We start from the raw sequence: 16,955 nt of genomic DNA, 5'->3' as shown, positions 1-16,955 counted from the left end.
ACATTCTCTACAGCTTGATGCCAAATTTGCTAAAAGCAAAGTAAAAAGGGACTAAAGTAACACAATTTTGATCTAACTCCATATCATAAATGGATATTTCTAGATCTGTTACATGGAAAAATAACAAAAGTGATCTTAAAGTGTCTCAAGTTTCCTCCAGATTTACCTCCAACGCTTGTGAGTAGTGTTAAATAGACTGATTGTTAGAATGTTAGCACTACATACTCAATGGTAAAAAGTAGTCTGAAGCATTTGTTGATGTGACTATTAAACAGTATTTTATACCACATATTTAAAGACAAATCTAACATGATTATTGGCGAGTTTGTCCCTTGTTGCTTTTGCACAGATCCAACATTCTGAATTAGTGGTAAATGAGAAAAGACTGCGAAAAGACTCAGGACGGAGTAGAATAAATAGTGAATTTCCATGTGCTGGTGAATGTGTGAAGATATCTACATATATGAAATAAGGATCTATTCACTCCTTCAAGTACATTCCATGTTATAAATCTCTACTTCTGCTAACCGTTAGCCCTGTTGGATTGTCCATGTCCTAGATCTGCATCGTCTGTTTTGTCTAGTCTGTCTCCTCTCTAACGGCAAAATGTCTTGAAACTGCAAGGATAAAACTACAACAACCACCATATTCAAACCTGTACTAGTCACTTATACCACCAATCTCATAGCAAATGCAGTCCTCTGATAACGTATACAAACCTGTGTGTGACGATTTGTAACATACAGGAACTGAGCTTGACTGTATTACAGAGGGCACATTTCTTACAGACACCCACAAAGCACTACAATGTAATAGCCTCTAACAATACAAACAATAATAAATAAAAACAAGAAGCACACCTGCTAAACAAACATACACTACATAAGCATTGTCAATATTGTTTATTTAAATCATATATTGTACATAAAATGACAGGGGCAGAAATTTATGAGAGGAGTGTCTGGACTTGCTGAGGAGATCTATGCAGAATGCTTGTGGGCTCCTTGTAACCATTGTCAGGATTCATGACAGCCTCGTACAGCTCACTGTAAGCTCTGCAGACAAGCTCCGTGGACTGCTTAATTATCTGTTCTCTGAAGGAAAGAGAAAAGAACAAGTTAACTCAGTTTCTACAGCTCTTGCTATTGTTTGTGTCTTAATATCTAAACTTGCAGGTTTTGTGGCTAGCTATAATTTCTGTACATATTATTTGCATTAATCTTTCAGTCAAATATTTAAATAGAATGAAGCAATCAGCAAAGGAGAAATGCCTTGTCTTATATGTATATATATTTCAAATGATGCTCCTTTCTTAGTATATTGTTGCCTGGGGAAAGCATTTAAATTGTCTATAGCCACAGCGCCATCTGCAGGTTAAAGGAGAGGAGAACCGTAGTATAACGGAATAATCAATTCATCTTTTCATATGAAATAAATTGTAAAAAGTTAAATGTATGCCTTCAGTAAATAATGCCGCATTCACAAACAAATAAGAGCTTGCTAGGCTACGCCGAAGTATTTACTTTTAGATGGTGTTTGAAGGCAGATTCATGCCAAGAAATTTATAGAATGTAAATGTAAAGACTCACAAAAGAATGTATGCTCTTGGACAACAACAATGGCAGATTACAGGATAATGACCTTCAGTTTAAATGAAAGAACATCACAGAAACCATGATAAAAAATACTGTATACTAAAAATTCCTATAAACCAACAGATCCAAAGAATCGTCTCCCTCTCTGTGTATAATAATAATAATTATATTATATATATACATGCGCGCGTGAACACACATTATATATATATATATATATATATATATATATATATATATATATATATATATATATATATATATATATATATATATATATATATACACACACCAAGTTAATTTCTTCTCCAACACCAAACCCATTACGTGCCCTGAGTCTGACGCCTACACACTTCTGAGTCTTTAGCCCCCACTCATAAAAATGTGTCACTGGCGTACAGAATGAAGGTTGCCCCAATACTCTTCACACAAGCCCCCAGTATTTGTCTTCCTAATCCCAGCCATACTCCATATTTTTCCCAAATAAAGAATATGTGTGCACTGTTACACCAGAAGGTGGGGGAAGATTTACAACTGAAGTATTACACTTTATATCTTGAGCCTTATAACTATGCCAATTGTTCCCTAAATTACACATATTTGTTATTTCTATATCTATGAGAACTAACAGACTACACGTTTTAGGGTGATTGTTTGTTTGTTTGTTTTTTTAATTATGTGAAACTACAGGAAGATGGTAAAAGTATATGGCGGTTATTCAATTAGGTTTCCAGTCCTCGGTAACGCGACGGAATGAGCCGCGAAGACAATCCACCGTACCGCAATAACCTGGATTTTCATGCGCACCCCATAGGGTTGCAAAGGAAAATCTGCTTTATCGCGGTACCGTATTACCAACAATACTGCGCACTTTAACGGGAAAGGTAATTGAATACCACCTTATATTTGCTAAATAGTAGAACAGAAAATAAAAGAAAGAAATACTCGTCAAATATATTATATATATATATATATATATATATATATATATATATATATATATATATATATATATATATATATATATACATACACACACACATTAAATGCGCGCGTGCACACACACACACACACACACACACTTCGAATGATGCAACGCAAAATGTGAGATTTAGTCTGGTCGCAGGGTGGTCTCGGGTTACATTTTACTGTGAAAATCCATAAAGGTCCCTTAGTTTATAGCAGGGTTTCCCAAACCCAGTCCTCAGGGCTCCCCAACAGTGCTGGTTTTCCATATCTCCTTGCTGGAGCACAGGTGTATTCATTACTGACTGACACATTGTAACAGATCCACATGTGATCCGGAAAACCTGCACTGTTGGGGAGCCCTGAGGACTGGGTTTGGGAAACCCTGGTTTATAGTAATTATTACGTAAACATCCGGGACTTAGGTTTGGAATGTATCAGAATATATACAGTCATGGCCAAAAGATTTGAGAATGACACAAGTATTGGTTTCCACAAAGTTTGCTGCTTCAGTGATTTCAGACCTTTTTATCAGATGTTGCTATGGTATACTGAAGTAAACTTACAAGCATTTCATAAGTGTCAAAGGCTTTTATTGACAATTACACTAAGTTTATGCAAAGAGTCAATATTTGCAGTGTTGACCCTTCTTTTTTAAGACCTCTGCAATCCGCCCTTGCATGCTGTCAGTCAACTTCTGGGCCACATACTGACTGGTGGCCTCCCATTCTTGCCTAATCAATGCGTGGAGTTTGTCAGGTTTTGTGTGTGGGGGGGGGGGGGGGGGGGGGAGTTATGGGGTGTCCACCCGCCTCTTGAGGATTGACCACAAGTTCTCAATGGGATTAAGGTATGGGGAGTTTCCTGGACAGAGACCCAAAATTTTTATGTTTTGATCCCCGAGCCACTTAGTCATCATTTTTGCCTTATGACAAGGTGCTCCATCATGCTGGAAAAGGCATTGTTCGTCACCAAACTGTTCTTGGATGGTTGGGAGAAGTTGCTCTTGGAGGATGCTTTGGTACCATGCTTTATTCATGGCTGTTTTATTAGGCAAAATTGTGAGTGAGCCCACTCTCTTGGCTGAAAAGCAACCCCACACATGAATGATCTCAGGATGCTTTACTGTTGGCATAACACAGGACTGATAGTAGCGCTCACCTTTCTTTTTCCGGACAAGTGTTTTTCCCAAACAATCGGAAAGGGGATTCATCAGAGAAAATGACTTTACCCCAGTCCTCAGCAGTCCAATCCCTGTACCTTTTGCAGAATATCAGTCTGTCCCTGATGTTTTTCCTGGAGAGAAGTAGCTTCTTTGCTGACCCTCTTGACACCAGGCCATCCTCCAAAAGTCTTCGCCTCACTGTGCGTACAGATGAACTCACACTTGCCTGCTGCCATTCCTGAACAAGCACTGCACTGGTGGTGCCCCGATCCCGCAGCTGAAGCAACTTTAGGGGACGGCCCTAGCGCTTGCTGAACGTTCTTGGTCACCCTGAAGCCTTCTTCACAACTACTGAACCTCTCTCCTTGAAGTTCTTGATGATCCGAAAAATGGTTTATTTGGATGCAATCTTACTAGCAGCAATATCCTTGTCTGTGAAGCAATTTTTGTGCAAAGCAATGATGACTGCACGTGTATCCTTGCAGAAAACCATGGTTAACAGAGGAAGAACAATGATTTCAAGCACCAACCTCCTTTTAAAAGCTTCCAGTCTGTTATTCTAACTCAATCAGCATGACAGAGTGATCTTCAGCCTTGTCCTCGTGAACACTCTCACCTGTGTTAACAAGAGAATCACTTACCTGATGTCAGCTGGTCCTTTTGTGGCAGGGCTGAAATGCAGTGGAAATGTTGTTTTGGGGATAAAGTTCATTGTCATGGCAAAGAGGGACTTTGAAATTAATTGCAATTCATCTGATCACTGTTCACACTCTTCATGACGGAGTATATGCAAATTGCCATCATAAAAACTGAGGCTGCAGACTTGGTGGAAAATAATATATGTGTAATTCTCAAAACTTTTGACCATGACTGTGAATCACTGGTTGCTCCGTTCATTTATATTTTCATACACATATTTAGTACAGATTCTATCTAAGCTGTGCCTGTACTCTGACTTTCTATCATTTAGGGGGTGGGAATCCCTATTGTTACAGATTTTCTTGAGGGTTTTTGCTTGGCTTGAAGATAACTATTGGTTTCTTTTTTTTTTTGTTATAGGTCTTTGTTACTTTTCTTATTTTTTCCCACAATATGTGGCTGTACTTAGATTGAAGGTGCCATGAAGAGGCATACTATGTCCACCTGGGATTGGCCCCTCTCCCACACATCAGTAAGACGACTGTTAAGCAACATTTAGGCTTTCCTCAAATTTTTCCTTGCAATGATTAGCCATTCAAGTTACCTCTTCCTCATGTCCTTTGTTTCTCCTCCAGTCTCCTCCCAGGCGTTGCTCTTCCCATACCTAAATTCACTCACAGCCATAATTAACTACTTTTTCATTTATTTTCCAACAATATTTTTTTACTCATTAATGACCATCAAAGCAATTTCCTTTAATGTTAAGGGTCTTATAAATCTCCACGAATGATTGAATCCTTTCTTCTCTGTAAAGCTGATGGAGGTGGAAATTTTGTTTTGGAAACTTGTTTCATAAAATATATTGAGTTACGATCCAGAAGACCCCCTACACTCTACCACATGTGTGATTTCAGATGAACAAGGGGTAGCTATTATCATTGCAAGCCATCTCCACCGTGTGCCAGACCAGGTCATTTCTGACAAATTACTTATACGTCCAGATACCCTCACTAACATTCAATATCTATGGCTCTACCATTACCAAACTCCCTTATATGTTGTACTTTGACCAAAGGCTCTCATAATATAGAAAGTGAAACAATAATTGCAGGAGATTTTAATAACACACTTCACAGTAAATTAGATAGATCACAAAACCCCTCTCTTTCCACTTACCAATGGTTCTTAAACCCCATTATGCCTTCTCAGAAACCACTCATTACACAATTCATTTCTTTCTGGTTGGCACCATTCATAGAACTAGGAAACCATGGAGGAAATCACAGAGGTCACTAAGTGTCATAAAGCAGAGAAGGTCCTGCGACCAGACAGATTCTCAGTGACGTCTTATAAAACATAGCATATTCTAGCCCCACAGGGACCTAATCTCTTTAATGAAGTTCTCAAGGGACGATCTCTTTCCTCCCAAGTCTTGGAGGTGAAGATCATTCACTCAAACACAAGCCCAGTAAGCACCTTCATCATGTGCAAGTTACCAACACCATTTCTTTAAAAAAACAACAAGTTAGTTTAAAAAAAAATCCTTGCCGCTCAACTTAATCAGGTCCTCTACTCAATAATTCACAATGATCAATTTGGATTGGTCCATGGTACACAAGCCAAGGACAATAACTAGGGAAATAATCAATTTAATTAATGGAATTAACAAAGCCAAAATCCCATCTTTACATTTTTCTTTATATGCAGAGAAAGCTTCTCATCAGATCCTATGGTCTTTTATGTTTGCGAAATTGGAGAGATTCAGAGGTGGTTTTCTTGTCGGCATCAGGGCCCTTTACTCTAACCCTCAGGCCAAACTTGTTATATATAAGTAATGGTACTAAACAGGGTTGTACTATATCGCTTCTCGTACCTCTGTACTGGTAACAGAACCTTTATATAATGACAGATACAAGGAAAATTTGCTGGTGTTAAAAAAAATATGCATGGACGGAGTCCACATACTATCGTCCCAGGTTGGGTGGCTTACTTCCATCAAAGTGAACGTTCTTCCTCGGATCCTGTATATGTTTCAGACAATACTTCATTAGATCTACTGAGAATGGGGCAGTGGCATCCCAGACATAACTTAATATTTATTATGCTCCTAGTTTAAGCAGACTTGTAGCCTTGATTTTCCTACACTACCATCGCCAGCTGGCCTTCGATATAGACATCTAGTGCTGGGGTTATCTCTATGGTATTTAATCCAATATTGGGTTCTACTCAATCTAGCAGGGCAAATAATTGAAATTGAAGATCTGATTATCAAAATTTTCCCAAAATTAGAGAAGGATTTATACCAGATGGTATCTAGCTCCTAGAAGACTTAATACAATATTTACCTTCTCCTCAGTTTTTACCTGACACTGTTGTGGGCAAAAAAAAAATATTTGCCAGGAAGTTCATACTCTGATTGAGGGATTCTTGTTGTTAAAATTCAACTCTCTCCTTGACCAACAAGCACTAATTTACTTATTCCAAATCTTACTTCCTTACATTTGTTACAGTGTTACACTGGAAGGATCCGGCTCCTCCTCTTCAGTTTTTCCATGCACCCCTACCCCAAAAAATCCACCACCTTCTCTTGGCTTCCAACCCAACTTACTGTATTATATTGAATATATTGTGAAAATTTGTATATACATGACTTGCTGACATGTTTTCATATTTACATTCAAAATTGTAATTTTACAACGGAATTTGTAACTGAAAAAATACTACAAAAACAAAACCAAACAAATACATGCTATATTGTCATGCATTGTACACGTGTTATGTGCTATTTAAAGCTTATGTTATTTCACCCTCTCAGAACTATAAATATATGCTGAAGGTTGGTTTTCTTTGTCGTCCTGTGTGATCCCACTGTACACCCTTCACATTTAAATACCACAAAATTATATTCGTCTGAACCCTTAACATTAAGAGATGTGCATGGAATTTCCTGCTCATATGCGGAGCATAGGAGACTACTTTGTCTATTCATTACTTTCCAGGCTCACCGCTTAATAATTCACAAGGCATTGCAAAGTAACCAGTGACTAATGTAAATCTTGCAGTGTGCGGGATATATACGCCAATTTAGCTCATAAAAGATGCAGCAACTATACAAATACAATTTTTAACTATCAACAAATAAACAAATATGAAAAATTCAAGTGCAACATAGATAATTTGTACCACAATGAAAATATAACTGCATTCATGTAGGAATAAAACTTAGGGAAAATAAGAAAGGAATGTTAGCCACAGACACCAAGATACTGCAGTTTATTTCAGGGAACTGGCCCAATATCACAGCGCACGTGGCCTGGAAATAAAAGTAATGTCAGATATTAAGTGATCTGGGGGTAAATGTATCATACTCCGGTTTCTTCTAGTCGCCGGAAATCGGCGAGTTGACAGCTAAAATTTAAAGCGGCGCTGCCTTGTAAAGGGAAACTTGCCTTTACAAGGCAGCACCGCTTTAAATTTTAGCTGTCAACTCGCCGATTTCCGGCGACTAGAAGAAACCGGAGTATGATACATTTACCCCCTGGTCTATTAGCCTAAGAAGCCAAATGGTTGAATCTCTTCCAGTTTGGAAGACTTGGCTGGTTCGCCAGATGGTCAGTTCAGTCTAGTTTGACTGCCCACGTGTGTTTTCAAATGGCCATTCAGAGATCAGGCAGAACATCAGGACTGGCCCTTGTGTGGTCGGCATAAAATTAGAAGGATTTTTACACCTTTTAAATGAACAAATTTTGCTTTTAATTCATTCTATACTTTCAAGAGAAAATTCTGTTTTTTTACTCTCTCATCTTGACAGATCATGGAAGGCATTTAGTAACCAGTCTGTCCAGATGCACAAGGATTTAGATGTACAAGTAAAGAAAGAGTAATTTCAAGTAGAGATGAGTTCATTAGTGACACGATACTGATCTTTAGTTTTTGTAAAATGCCATCTCATTAACTGAAAAGGAGAAGACAGCCATTAAATATCAGATACTCTTTACAAGTACAGTAGTGTACAGAGTTCATAATTAATGTGTCCTGATCTTTGGCACTAGCATGATGAGTACATGAATGGTCCTTTCTAATGTATTATGTGATACAATAACTCACTCTGTATTTTCGGTCTTGTGTTAAAGCTTACAGTAAATGCAATGCATTTCCATGTATACCCATTATATGAAAGTAACCTTCCAGCATGTGAAAGATGAACTAACACGCTGTAAGCCTGTTGGTGTTTGACACAAAACGCACCCACACTGTAATAAAAAAAATAAAATAATAATTTGTCTAAGAACAGAGCAAATATTTACGGTTATCAAATTGGGAGTCCGGTTTTAGTTGTTGTGTTTTTTTGGGTGGGGGAATTCAGAGTTTATTACTGCTGTTTTTTTTGTTTACATAAAAACTAAAGTAAATAAATAAATGTGTTTTTCAGTAGTAATGAAATTAAATATACCAATGACAAACTACTTAGAATTTGGCATTTATCTTGCTTTATTTTAAACATTGCAAGTGGAGGGTGTCATTATCCCAGACAGAGAGATTCCCATGGGACAGGGTGCAAGGAGACGGGTGTCAGAGGAGATAGGGAAAGATGTTAAAGAACAGTATCCCAATGGAACCTCAGGAAGAGCGGGCGGAGCCAGAGTACATAAGGGAGGAAGTGTCAGTGCACAAGGGGAGGAGAGTAGAAGCCTACACACCATTCATCAACAGCTTATGAGCAGGCCTCAGACCAAGGTGACGGGAGCTTGCAGTTGGCTTGGAGGCATTTAGGGCCTTGATGTAGTAGCATACGAGAGCTCCTGACATGGTGGCATTAGAAACAAAGCACAAGCCCTGGGACATGTACAAGAACAATCCTACATCACAGTGATGACTTGGGTTATAATTACAGTGGGTTTTGTTCTCAGGCTTCTTCAGTAAAAAAAAACAACCCAAAAACCTGTAATCCCTAGTTATAATGTGTCTGGCCCTGACCAAAAGTACTAAAATTAATTTTTAAACAAAACACACCAGTCCCATGTAGACATTGTCTTTCAATGACAAGGGAATGAAATAAATTTAAGGATTAACCAGCATTCGTTATTGTTAATCTGCCCAGGGGGGGTTGTCATTGACTGTCTTAAATTATACTCCAAGTAGCAGATTTAACAAACTTTCTAAAAAGGAAAAGTGGAGGCCCATAGTAACCATTCAGGTTCTAACTATCATTTTCTGGAATAAAACCTTTTTAAGTGGTTTAATTAATCTGCATAAGACAAACTTATTTCAACCAACCTAACTGTATAGTGGAAAATGTTTTGTCATTGAGTTTAAACATTTTCATATCAGAAATGAAAAATGAAATCAAATGTTCTCAAAGTCAGACCAAATGAGTATATGTACTGTAGAATCATACACACCTTCAGAATACCAACTTATTGCTGGATTGATTCTCCCAACATTCGTAGAGTGAAGTTAGGGTTGTGGCTAAATCAGTGATGTTGACACTAGATCCAAAATCACATGCAATCCACTTGGAAAGAATGTAACAGACATCCCGTATATGTATTGCTGGTCCTAGAGACTGCTGGAAGCACCCTGTGACCACTTCTGACAGTTGTAGGAGACAGCACACCCATAGGCTGTCCATCACAGTTTCACCAGGCTGATTACTTGTAATTTAACTTGTGGTTGCATGCAACAGATTGAAGATTCATTGTGTATAGCACAGTCCTCATCAGGGTTTCTGGTTTGGTATATGCTGTTTAACTAGTAAACAGCAGATTAGCCAGATTTAATCCTTTGTGTCCGACACGTATATATAGGTTTATTATACTCTAAATGTTTTGCTTGCTTATAAAGTCAGAACTTTGTAGGTAAAGAAAGTGTAACATGTCCATTAGTAAATAAAAATAAATAAATCTAATATATATATACACATACATATATATATATATATATATATATATACACACATATATATATATATATATATATATATATACACACACACACACACACACACACACACACACACATATATACACACACACGTACACATATATACATATACACTTGTCTTTGTCAATTACTCTAATCCTTTAGAGTATCGATATAACCATCTACTTGCTTGCCCAAGACATCTATATATGTAGTTAGGGAAACTTGGGGCTATAAAAGAGCTTTGGAGGGTCACATCCTACAGACCACCAGCTTTACAGTCCTGTTCAAGATTATTTTAGGAGAAAAAAACAACATTCTACTTTTCAGTCATATACCACTTCAGATTCTGCCACTGACACGAACTAAAGAACTGTTTCTGTAATAATGAGGAAGAATGAAATTACCCAGTTCTAATTCTGAGCACTCATCTCTCCTACAATGCTATTACACATGAGCACTTATCCTCTGAACAATGCTTTTAACCATATACGTCTATTTCCCACTAGATCAACTGGCGATGCGCATTAAGCCATGTTGAGGTGCTCAATCCATTAAGCAGCATGTAACACTGTGATGAACAAGAGTTTCAAAGGTTACAACCACAGACAGAGTTGGTTAGTACGTAAGAGTACTAACCTCTGTAAAAAAAAGTCTTACTAATACAGTAACATTCTATTACGTTGAGGGAACATTAACCCCTCAGCAACTGTTGGACGTAGTGAGCCACACTGAACTCTTAATGAAAGCCACCAAGTGCTGATGCGATCACACCCCAACAAGGATTCTGACCTACTAATATTAAATAGGGCTAATTTAGTATTTTTAAAACATAATTTTATTGAAGGTTTTCAGGTTTTCCAGTACAAATCCAACAAAACAAAAACGAAAAAGCTAATCCAACACACATACCTATTTAAATAGCCCCAGACGTCAGGCATCCACGAAGTACAGTGTCAGATCAATTTAGCAATATAAATTTCTAGTGAAACTTAGATTTTGGCTGTTACATAATCTTAATAACTGATCTAAGAATAAAAGCGTAATAAAATATGTCACTCAGGTGTCCTGAGATCCACTGGTAATAAGATGAGAGAGAGCGAGAAGAGTTATAATTAACTCTGTCAACCAACTTCCTGGGGAGCAACAAGTAAGAGTTATGGATGACATGAAGCTGTGCTTGGAATACTCTTCTACATTCTGTATACAAACAACAATGCTACAGTGCGATCAAACAGGTGAAGAGAACACATTCATATTTCAGCTGTGCTATGAAGACTGAAAATTGTCAGAATTTACAATGGTACAATCACTTACAAATGAATACAGACCCCAATTCATCTAAAAAAAAAGCACCATGTCTTAGCACAGAAGAATGAAACGGAATATACAAATTACCGAACAGTGTCACACAAAGCTAAAAGTGACTGATCACTCTTCTCCTTACCATTCTCTTCATTAGGACTGTAAAATGATGGCATATTTTGCCAGCAGGTAACCTAAACAATACATTAGGCTATGTACGTGCGGGCGTTAGGCAAGGCCCTCTACCCTCCGTTTTGTCATGTGAACATGTAGAGGGGAAGCAATGATCATGTATGTTTGTCTCTCTAAAGCAGGTATAGAAACAGAGATATAGAAAAGACTGGATGTGTCCTACTTTCCTCCATCCCTGCTCTGTCACATGCTAAGATATCCGTGTGCCCTGCATCTCTCCACAAAGTTCACTAACCTATCTAGTCATCTATCAAAAACCTAGGAGTTTGTCCACAAATGTAGATATAAGCTCTTGCTGTATATCAATTAAATTAAGTATTTTAAAATTCCAATCCACGGGGGGAGAATTCAGTATTAAAGAATATTTCATTGTAGTGTTGGATAATGCTGGATATGATATTTAAATGTCACTTACTTCACTGTGGCGCTTAGGAAGAAATTCAGCTGAGGCATCTGCAGGTTGTCAGGAGCTGCCAGGTAACGATCAAACTGCACCTAATCACAGGACGTAAAAGGTGAGTGAGTAATTCACTTAAAAGTAACCCTGCCAGATGGGAAGACTTTAACACACCATGAATAAACATATATATCTCTATGCGCAGCGGTTATGCTAAATGGTTAGCACTTCTGCCTTACAGCACTGAATGTTCTCCCTATGCTTGTGTGGGTTTCCTCCCACACTCCAAAAACATACTGTTAGGTTAATTGGCTGCTGACAAAATTAACCATAGTCTGTGTCTGTGTGTGTTTGTTCGGCAATTTAGTATGCTCTATTGGAAGGAAGTGAAATGGAAATATTCTCTGTACAGCGTGCAGAATTGGTGGTGCTATATAAATGAATGTATAGATTAATATCTTGCCTTAATTTATGATGTTAAAACACAGATTGAATTGACCGAGAGTGTAATTAGCCATTCAGTCAACCTCCATTGCAAGACGTCAATAGCTAAAATGCGATAAGCTAGTGGTGAGGGGTGTCCTAGGTTTATGGGCTGCAAGTCTGTTAATCTATCTCAGTAATGAAAGAATAGATCTTGGCTTCCACCTCAAAAAGCTAAACAACAATATTTGTACCATTGCAGCCTTCAGCGATACAGAGTCCATACTGGGTAGGTTTGACAGTGGTCCCTGCAACCAAAACACAACAAGTTTTAGAAATAGCCACTTTAACAGTTATCTTTCACTGTATTGTTCAATTATTGGCCATTAAATCAAAGCAGGTTAAGTCATTTTGCAGAGTGAACCACATTTTCTTCTCTTAAATAAAGACATCAGCAATACTTGCAGAAATAAAATATATAAGTCATAGGCTTTAATGAAGATATCTTGGTAGAAATATTACTACGGAACATGTTTGAGTACGTACATGCTAATAACTTGCGAAAAAAGTATTGGAAAAATTCTACTCTTGTTTTTCCAATCAAAATGATATCTGCCAAATGAATTATGCTTCATTACAATGCTCCTTTACAAGTGATGTCTCTTCAACCTCAAGGTTTCTATCTTCTTAGCATTTTGGAAACAGCAGGAAATTGGTATTGCGGGAATAACTTCTGCTAATTCCTGGGCATTCTGTTATGGGTCAGTAACTCTTCTGCCCGCAGCCAGAGAAGGCATAATATGGCTTTCCACCATTAGGCATTGTAGTAGAGCAGTCACAACATGGCATACATTATATAATTTCCAAAACACAACATAAAACTGACTGAAATCAGAAAATATTTGACAGTACTTAAGAAATGGTAATAAAGTGGTTGAAGGACATTCCCTTTTATATAGTTTAGAGAGACTCAGCAGGTGTCCTAGTAAGAGCCTAGCACTGTACACTACTGCAGAGCGAGCCCTTTGAAGAGATTACAGTAACGTGATTGGACCAGCTTAAAGTAACTTAATACAAACCATAAAACTTTATTCAACGTACAAGAGAGATACGCAGAGATTTGTAGTTATTGCGAAGGATCCAATGCCTATCTCAATTTATCTTCATACACTAATAAATATTAGCGAATATTGTCACAAATGTTTACACTCTTTACATGTAATGTGATTGGGACTGGAAGATGTAATAATTCCTATGCCTCACCTGCTCTGGCTTGTGTTGTTGCACACAGCTGTATATTTGGCTTAACCCAGCTCTAGTCAACACATAGGAGGCTTGTTCATTGATCAGTGTATCCAGATGAGCTTCAATCTGCAAAAAAAGGGTGAAAAATAAATACGCTAACCATAATACATATTGAAAGATCTGTCTATAATCTCTGTATTTATTACAATACAAGCCAAAACAAAATGAAAAAGACAGTGTGTTCCTGAGAATTAAACAATTTCTCGCTGTTCTTATAAAGAATGTCGAGAAGTTACAGTTCTTTGGTAGTGAAAGGCTTAATCGTTGAGAAAAACAAGAGGTCTGTGACGATGTTAAGATGGCCACAGCAGATTTCACGTTCATGGGCTTAAGGACATAAAGAAAATAATATTTTTATCACAGTGTATTCTTGTGAATTTTATATTTGGTGGGGGTTTCTTTGTAGTAAGAACACATATGATCCTCTTTTATTAGCATATTGGGATGATTAAATATCTTTTTTTTGGAATTATATAGAGGAAAAGGAGCATATATAGAATAAAAGTGCATCTGTCCTTTGTTATTTTCATGCAATCAGTAAAACCCCACAAATATACCCCAACAGGTAATTTTTGTTTGTTTTTAACCCGCAGAAAGAGCATATCCTCTCTTTCACTAAATACAGGCTACTGAAAGCCTGTAGCACAGGACTGACAGAAACAGGAGGGAGGTATGGTCAGTCCAATCAATAGGACCAAACAAAAATGAGTTTTCTCTGTGCTGCTCCTGCAGCTAATCCCTGTACATGTGAGTTCTATGTAACAGAGGCGCTACATTCACAATAAGAAATATACGTAATTATTCTGCTCAGAAGCTGCATTAATCTGAATAGTACAAACGCTGTGTATCATCACTACCACACCTGATCAGCTGTGTAAGCAAAGTGCAAGATTATTCCATTCACTTCACAGCAGCTTAGTGACATGACACATGGTTAGAACTTCCTGGATGGACAATAGTAATAAGAGACGTTGGGGGAATCTCTGCAGAGAATGGACTAATAGCAGCATACTTACACTGGGTTTATGTGGGTAGAGTTGAAGGATTGCATTGTGTTGGAGGACAGTCAGAGCAGGAAGAGGGCGTATTGTTGGGAGAGTAGGGATGGAGATAGCAGGAAGGATTCATGGAGTGGGAAACATAAGGGGAGATGAATGATTAGAGACACCCCGTGGTATTAGGAGGTAGTAGGAGGAGAAAGTGATATGACCGGGAGACGGTGGTGTTAAAACGAGGGAGATGTCCACTGACAACTTATTGTCCGTGACCGAAGTAGATCCTGCTCATCACACTTTGCTTTAGTATACATATATTAGGCTTATGTTGAACCGAATAATACTTATCTTTGGGAGAGGCAGGGTACTTCCAGAAAATTTATAGTGATGGGAGAGAAGACGTACAAAGACCCACAGTTACATTACAATCAATATCTGGGACGTTCACAAGAACTTGCCTGGAATTGCAGCATCTCCAGACGTTTGTCGGTGAACTCAAAGAGAGCCAGCGTTGTCTTCATCACATACAGGCAATTGACCATGTACGTGGCCATGTCAGCTGTCCCTAGATTACTGGCAGATACCGTACACATCTGTAACAAGGGATCCAGGACACAAGACAGTACCTAGGAGGGAAATCAGGAAACGGAGAACAGAACATCTTGTTACCTTTATGGAAAGAGCAAATAATCTGCAATTATACTGGAGCACATTGTATATTTCATTTCAATCTTAGGCAACATCATGGGAACAAAGTCTTTGTAAATAAATACACAGAAAACACATTTAATGCATCAATTGTTAAACCCATGCAGCAATCATGTAATCCCACCACAAATGCTTAGTAACCAATCTTAATGGAAAATGTACAACAAAAATACAGGTTGTCAGTCTAATAAGGCGAGTACGGTAATCGGCCTTTCTAAAAAGCTACAAATAGTTGATATTTCTGGTATAACTCCCCAGATTTTTTTTATATTATTTTGCAGAGAAATTCAACTTTGATTCTCCTTTATTTCCCGATTTCAACATTCTCTTTTTTTGACCATATTAAAGGATTTTTGTATCGCAGCTAAAGAGCCCATACTGTTAGGCATGCTCTCCGTCTGAACATCATTTACAAAGGACAAAATGCTCTTGGGGGACGTCACACGCTCCGATTTGCGCTCGTGTGCTTAGATTGACATTGGCTTGAAAAGCAGGATGGTGGCATTAGCCGAGTAACAGAAGTTTGCACTGGCCAACAGGAGGAGTTGGGCGGAGCGAGGTTGTATCTTGCCAAGTACAGACTTGACGCTCTGGTGCATAGTTTTGCAGACCAGTGCAAAAGACAGGACGAAAAAAGGAAAAAAAACAACGGTTACTTTACTGGTGAAGAGGGCACATTCCCCACCTTGCAGAAGGGAGCTCAGCCAGTTCTAAGCCGACAGAGATCGGGTAACATCCTATACTATACTATTAAGGGGGCGCACCTGGAAGTGCCCTGGAATCCCTTTGAGACACGGATGCAGTGTGATTAGTAAATGAGGTGCGATCAGTGCACTTTACAATTCATCCCAATCATTTAAAACTTAGATGATGTGTTGCAATGAAGACAATGGGGTGAATGCAAAATACCCAACTTTCAGCAATTTTGCTGGCTGATTTTCAATAGCAATTCAATTAAAGGCAAAATCCGGCATGTAGGGTTGCAAAATATATATAACAGGCCAGGTTTTGTGTTTAAATTTCCATCTTAAATTCAGCCACCGAAAAAACAAAAATGAACAAAAAAAAAAAAAAAAAATCACAGAAAATCTGCGATTTTGCAACACCACAGGCGAATACATTTAAACCCTGTTTTCTATATAAGCTGGTAATAACAAAAACTGGAAAAATGGGGCTGAGCAACTACTAATTAACAGGTATGTAAGTGATCGCAGCTGTAGGGAAAGTAACAATGCCAAGTCCCAAAAAAGAAAATTAGAAAAACATAAGAAAACAGCGCTGAACACGGCATTAATACCTTTTGATAAATAAAATATGTTTCTAACTATGGCAGGTATGTCATA

General features: G+C 38.0%; 1 protein-coding gene across 1 annotated transcript in view; it reads right to left on the bottom strand.

Annotated features, from left to right (window-relative positions):
• Positions 1–887: 887 nt before the first annotated feature.
• Positions 888–16,955, bottom strand: part of COG6 (component of oligomeric golgi complex 6) — an 82,161-nt gene continuing 66,093 nt past the window's right edge. The window contains exons 15-19 of the mRNA XM_075199039.1: positions 15,363–15,530; positions 13,868–13,975; positions 12,859–12,912; positions 12,200–12,279; positions 888–1,094 (exon numbers count right to left, since the gene is read on the bottom strand). Coding sequence (XP_075055140.1) covers positions 947–1,094; positions 12,200–12,279; positions 12,859–12,912; positions 13,868–13,975; positions 15,363–15,530 — 558 coding nt within the window. The 3' untranslated portion in view covers positions 888–946. The remainder of the gene's footprint in view (positions 1,095–12,199; positions 12,280–12,858; positions 12,913–13,867; positions 13,976–15,362; positions 15,531–16,955) is intronic.

This window comes from Mixophyes fleayi, chromosome 2 (assembly GCF_038048845.1).
Source record: "Mixophyes fleayi isolate aMixFle1 chromosome 2, aMixFle1.hap1, whole genome shotgun sequence".
Taxonomy (NCBI): domain Eukaryota; kingdom Metazoa; phylum Chordata; class Amphibia; order Anura; family Limnodynastidae; genus Mixophyes; species Mixophyes fleayi.
This window is presented reverse-complemented; position numbering and strand designations above follow the sequence as displayed.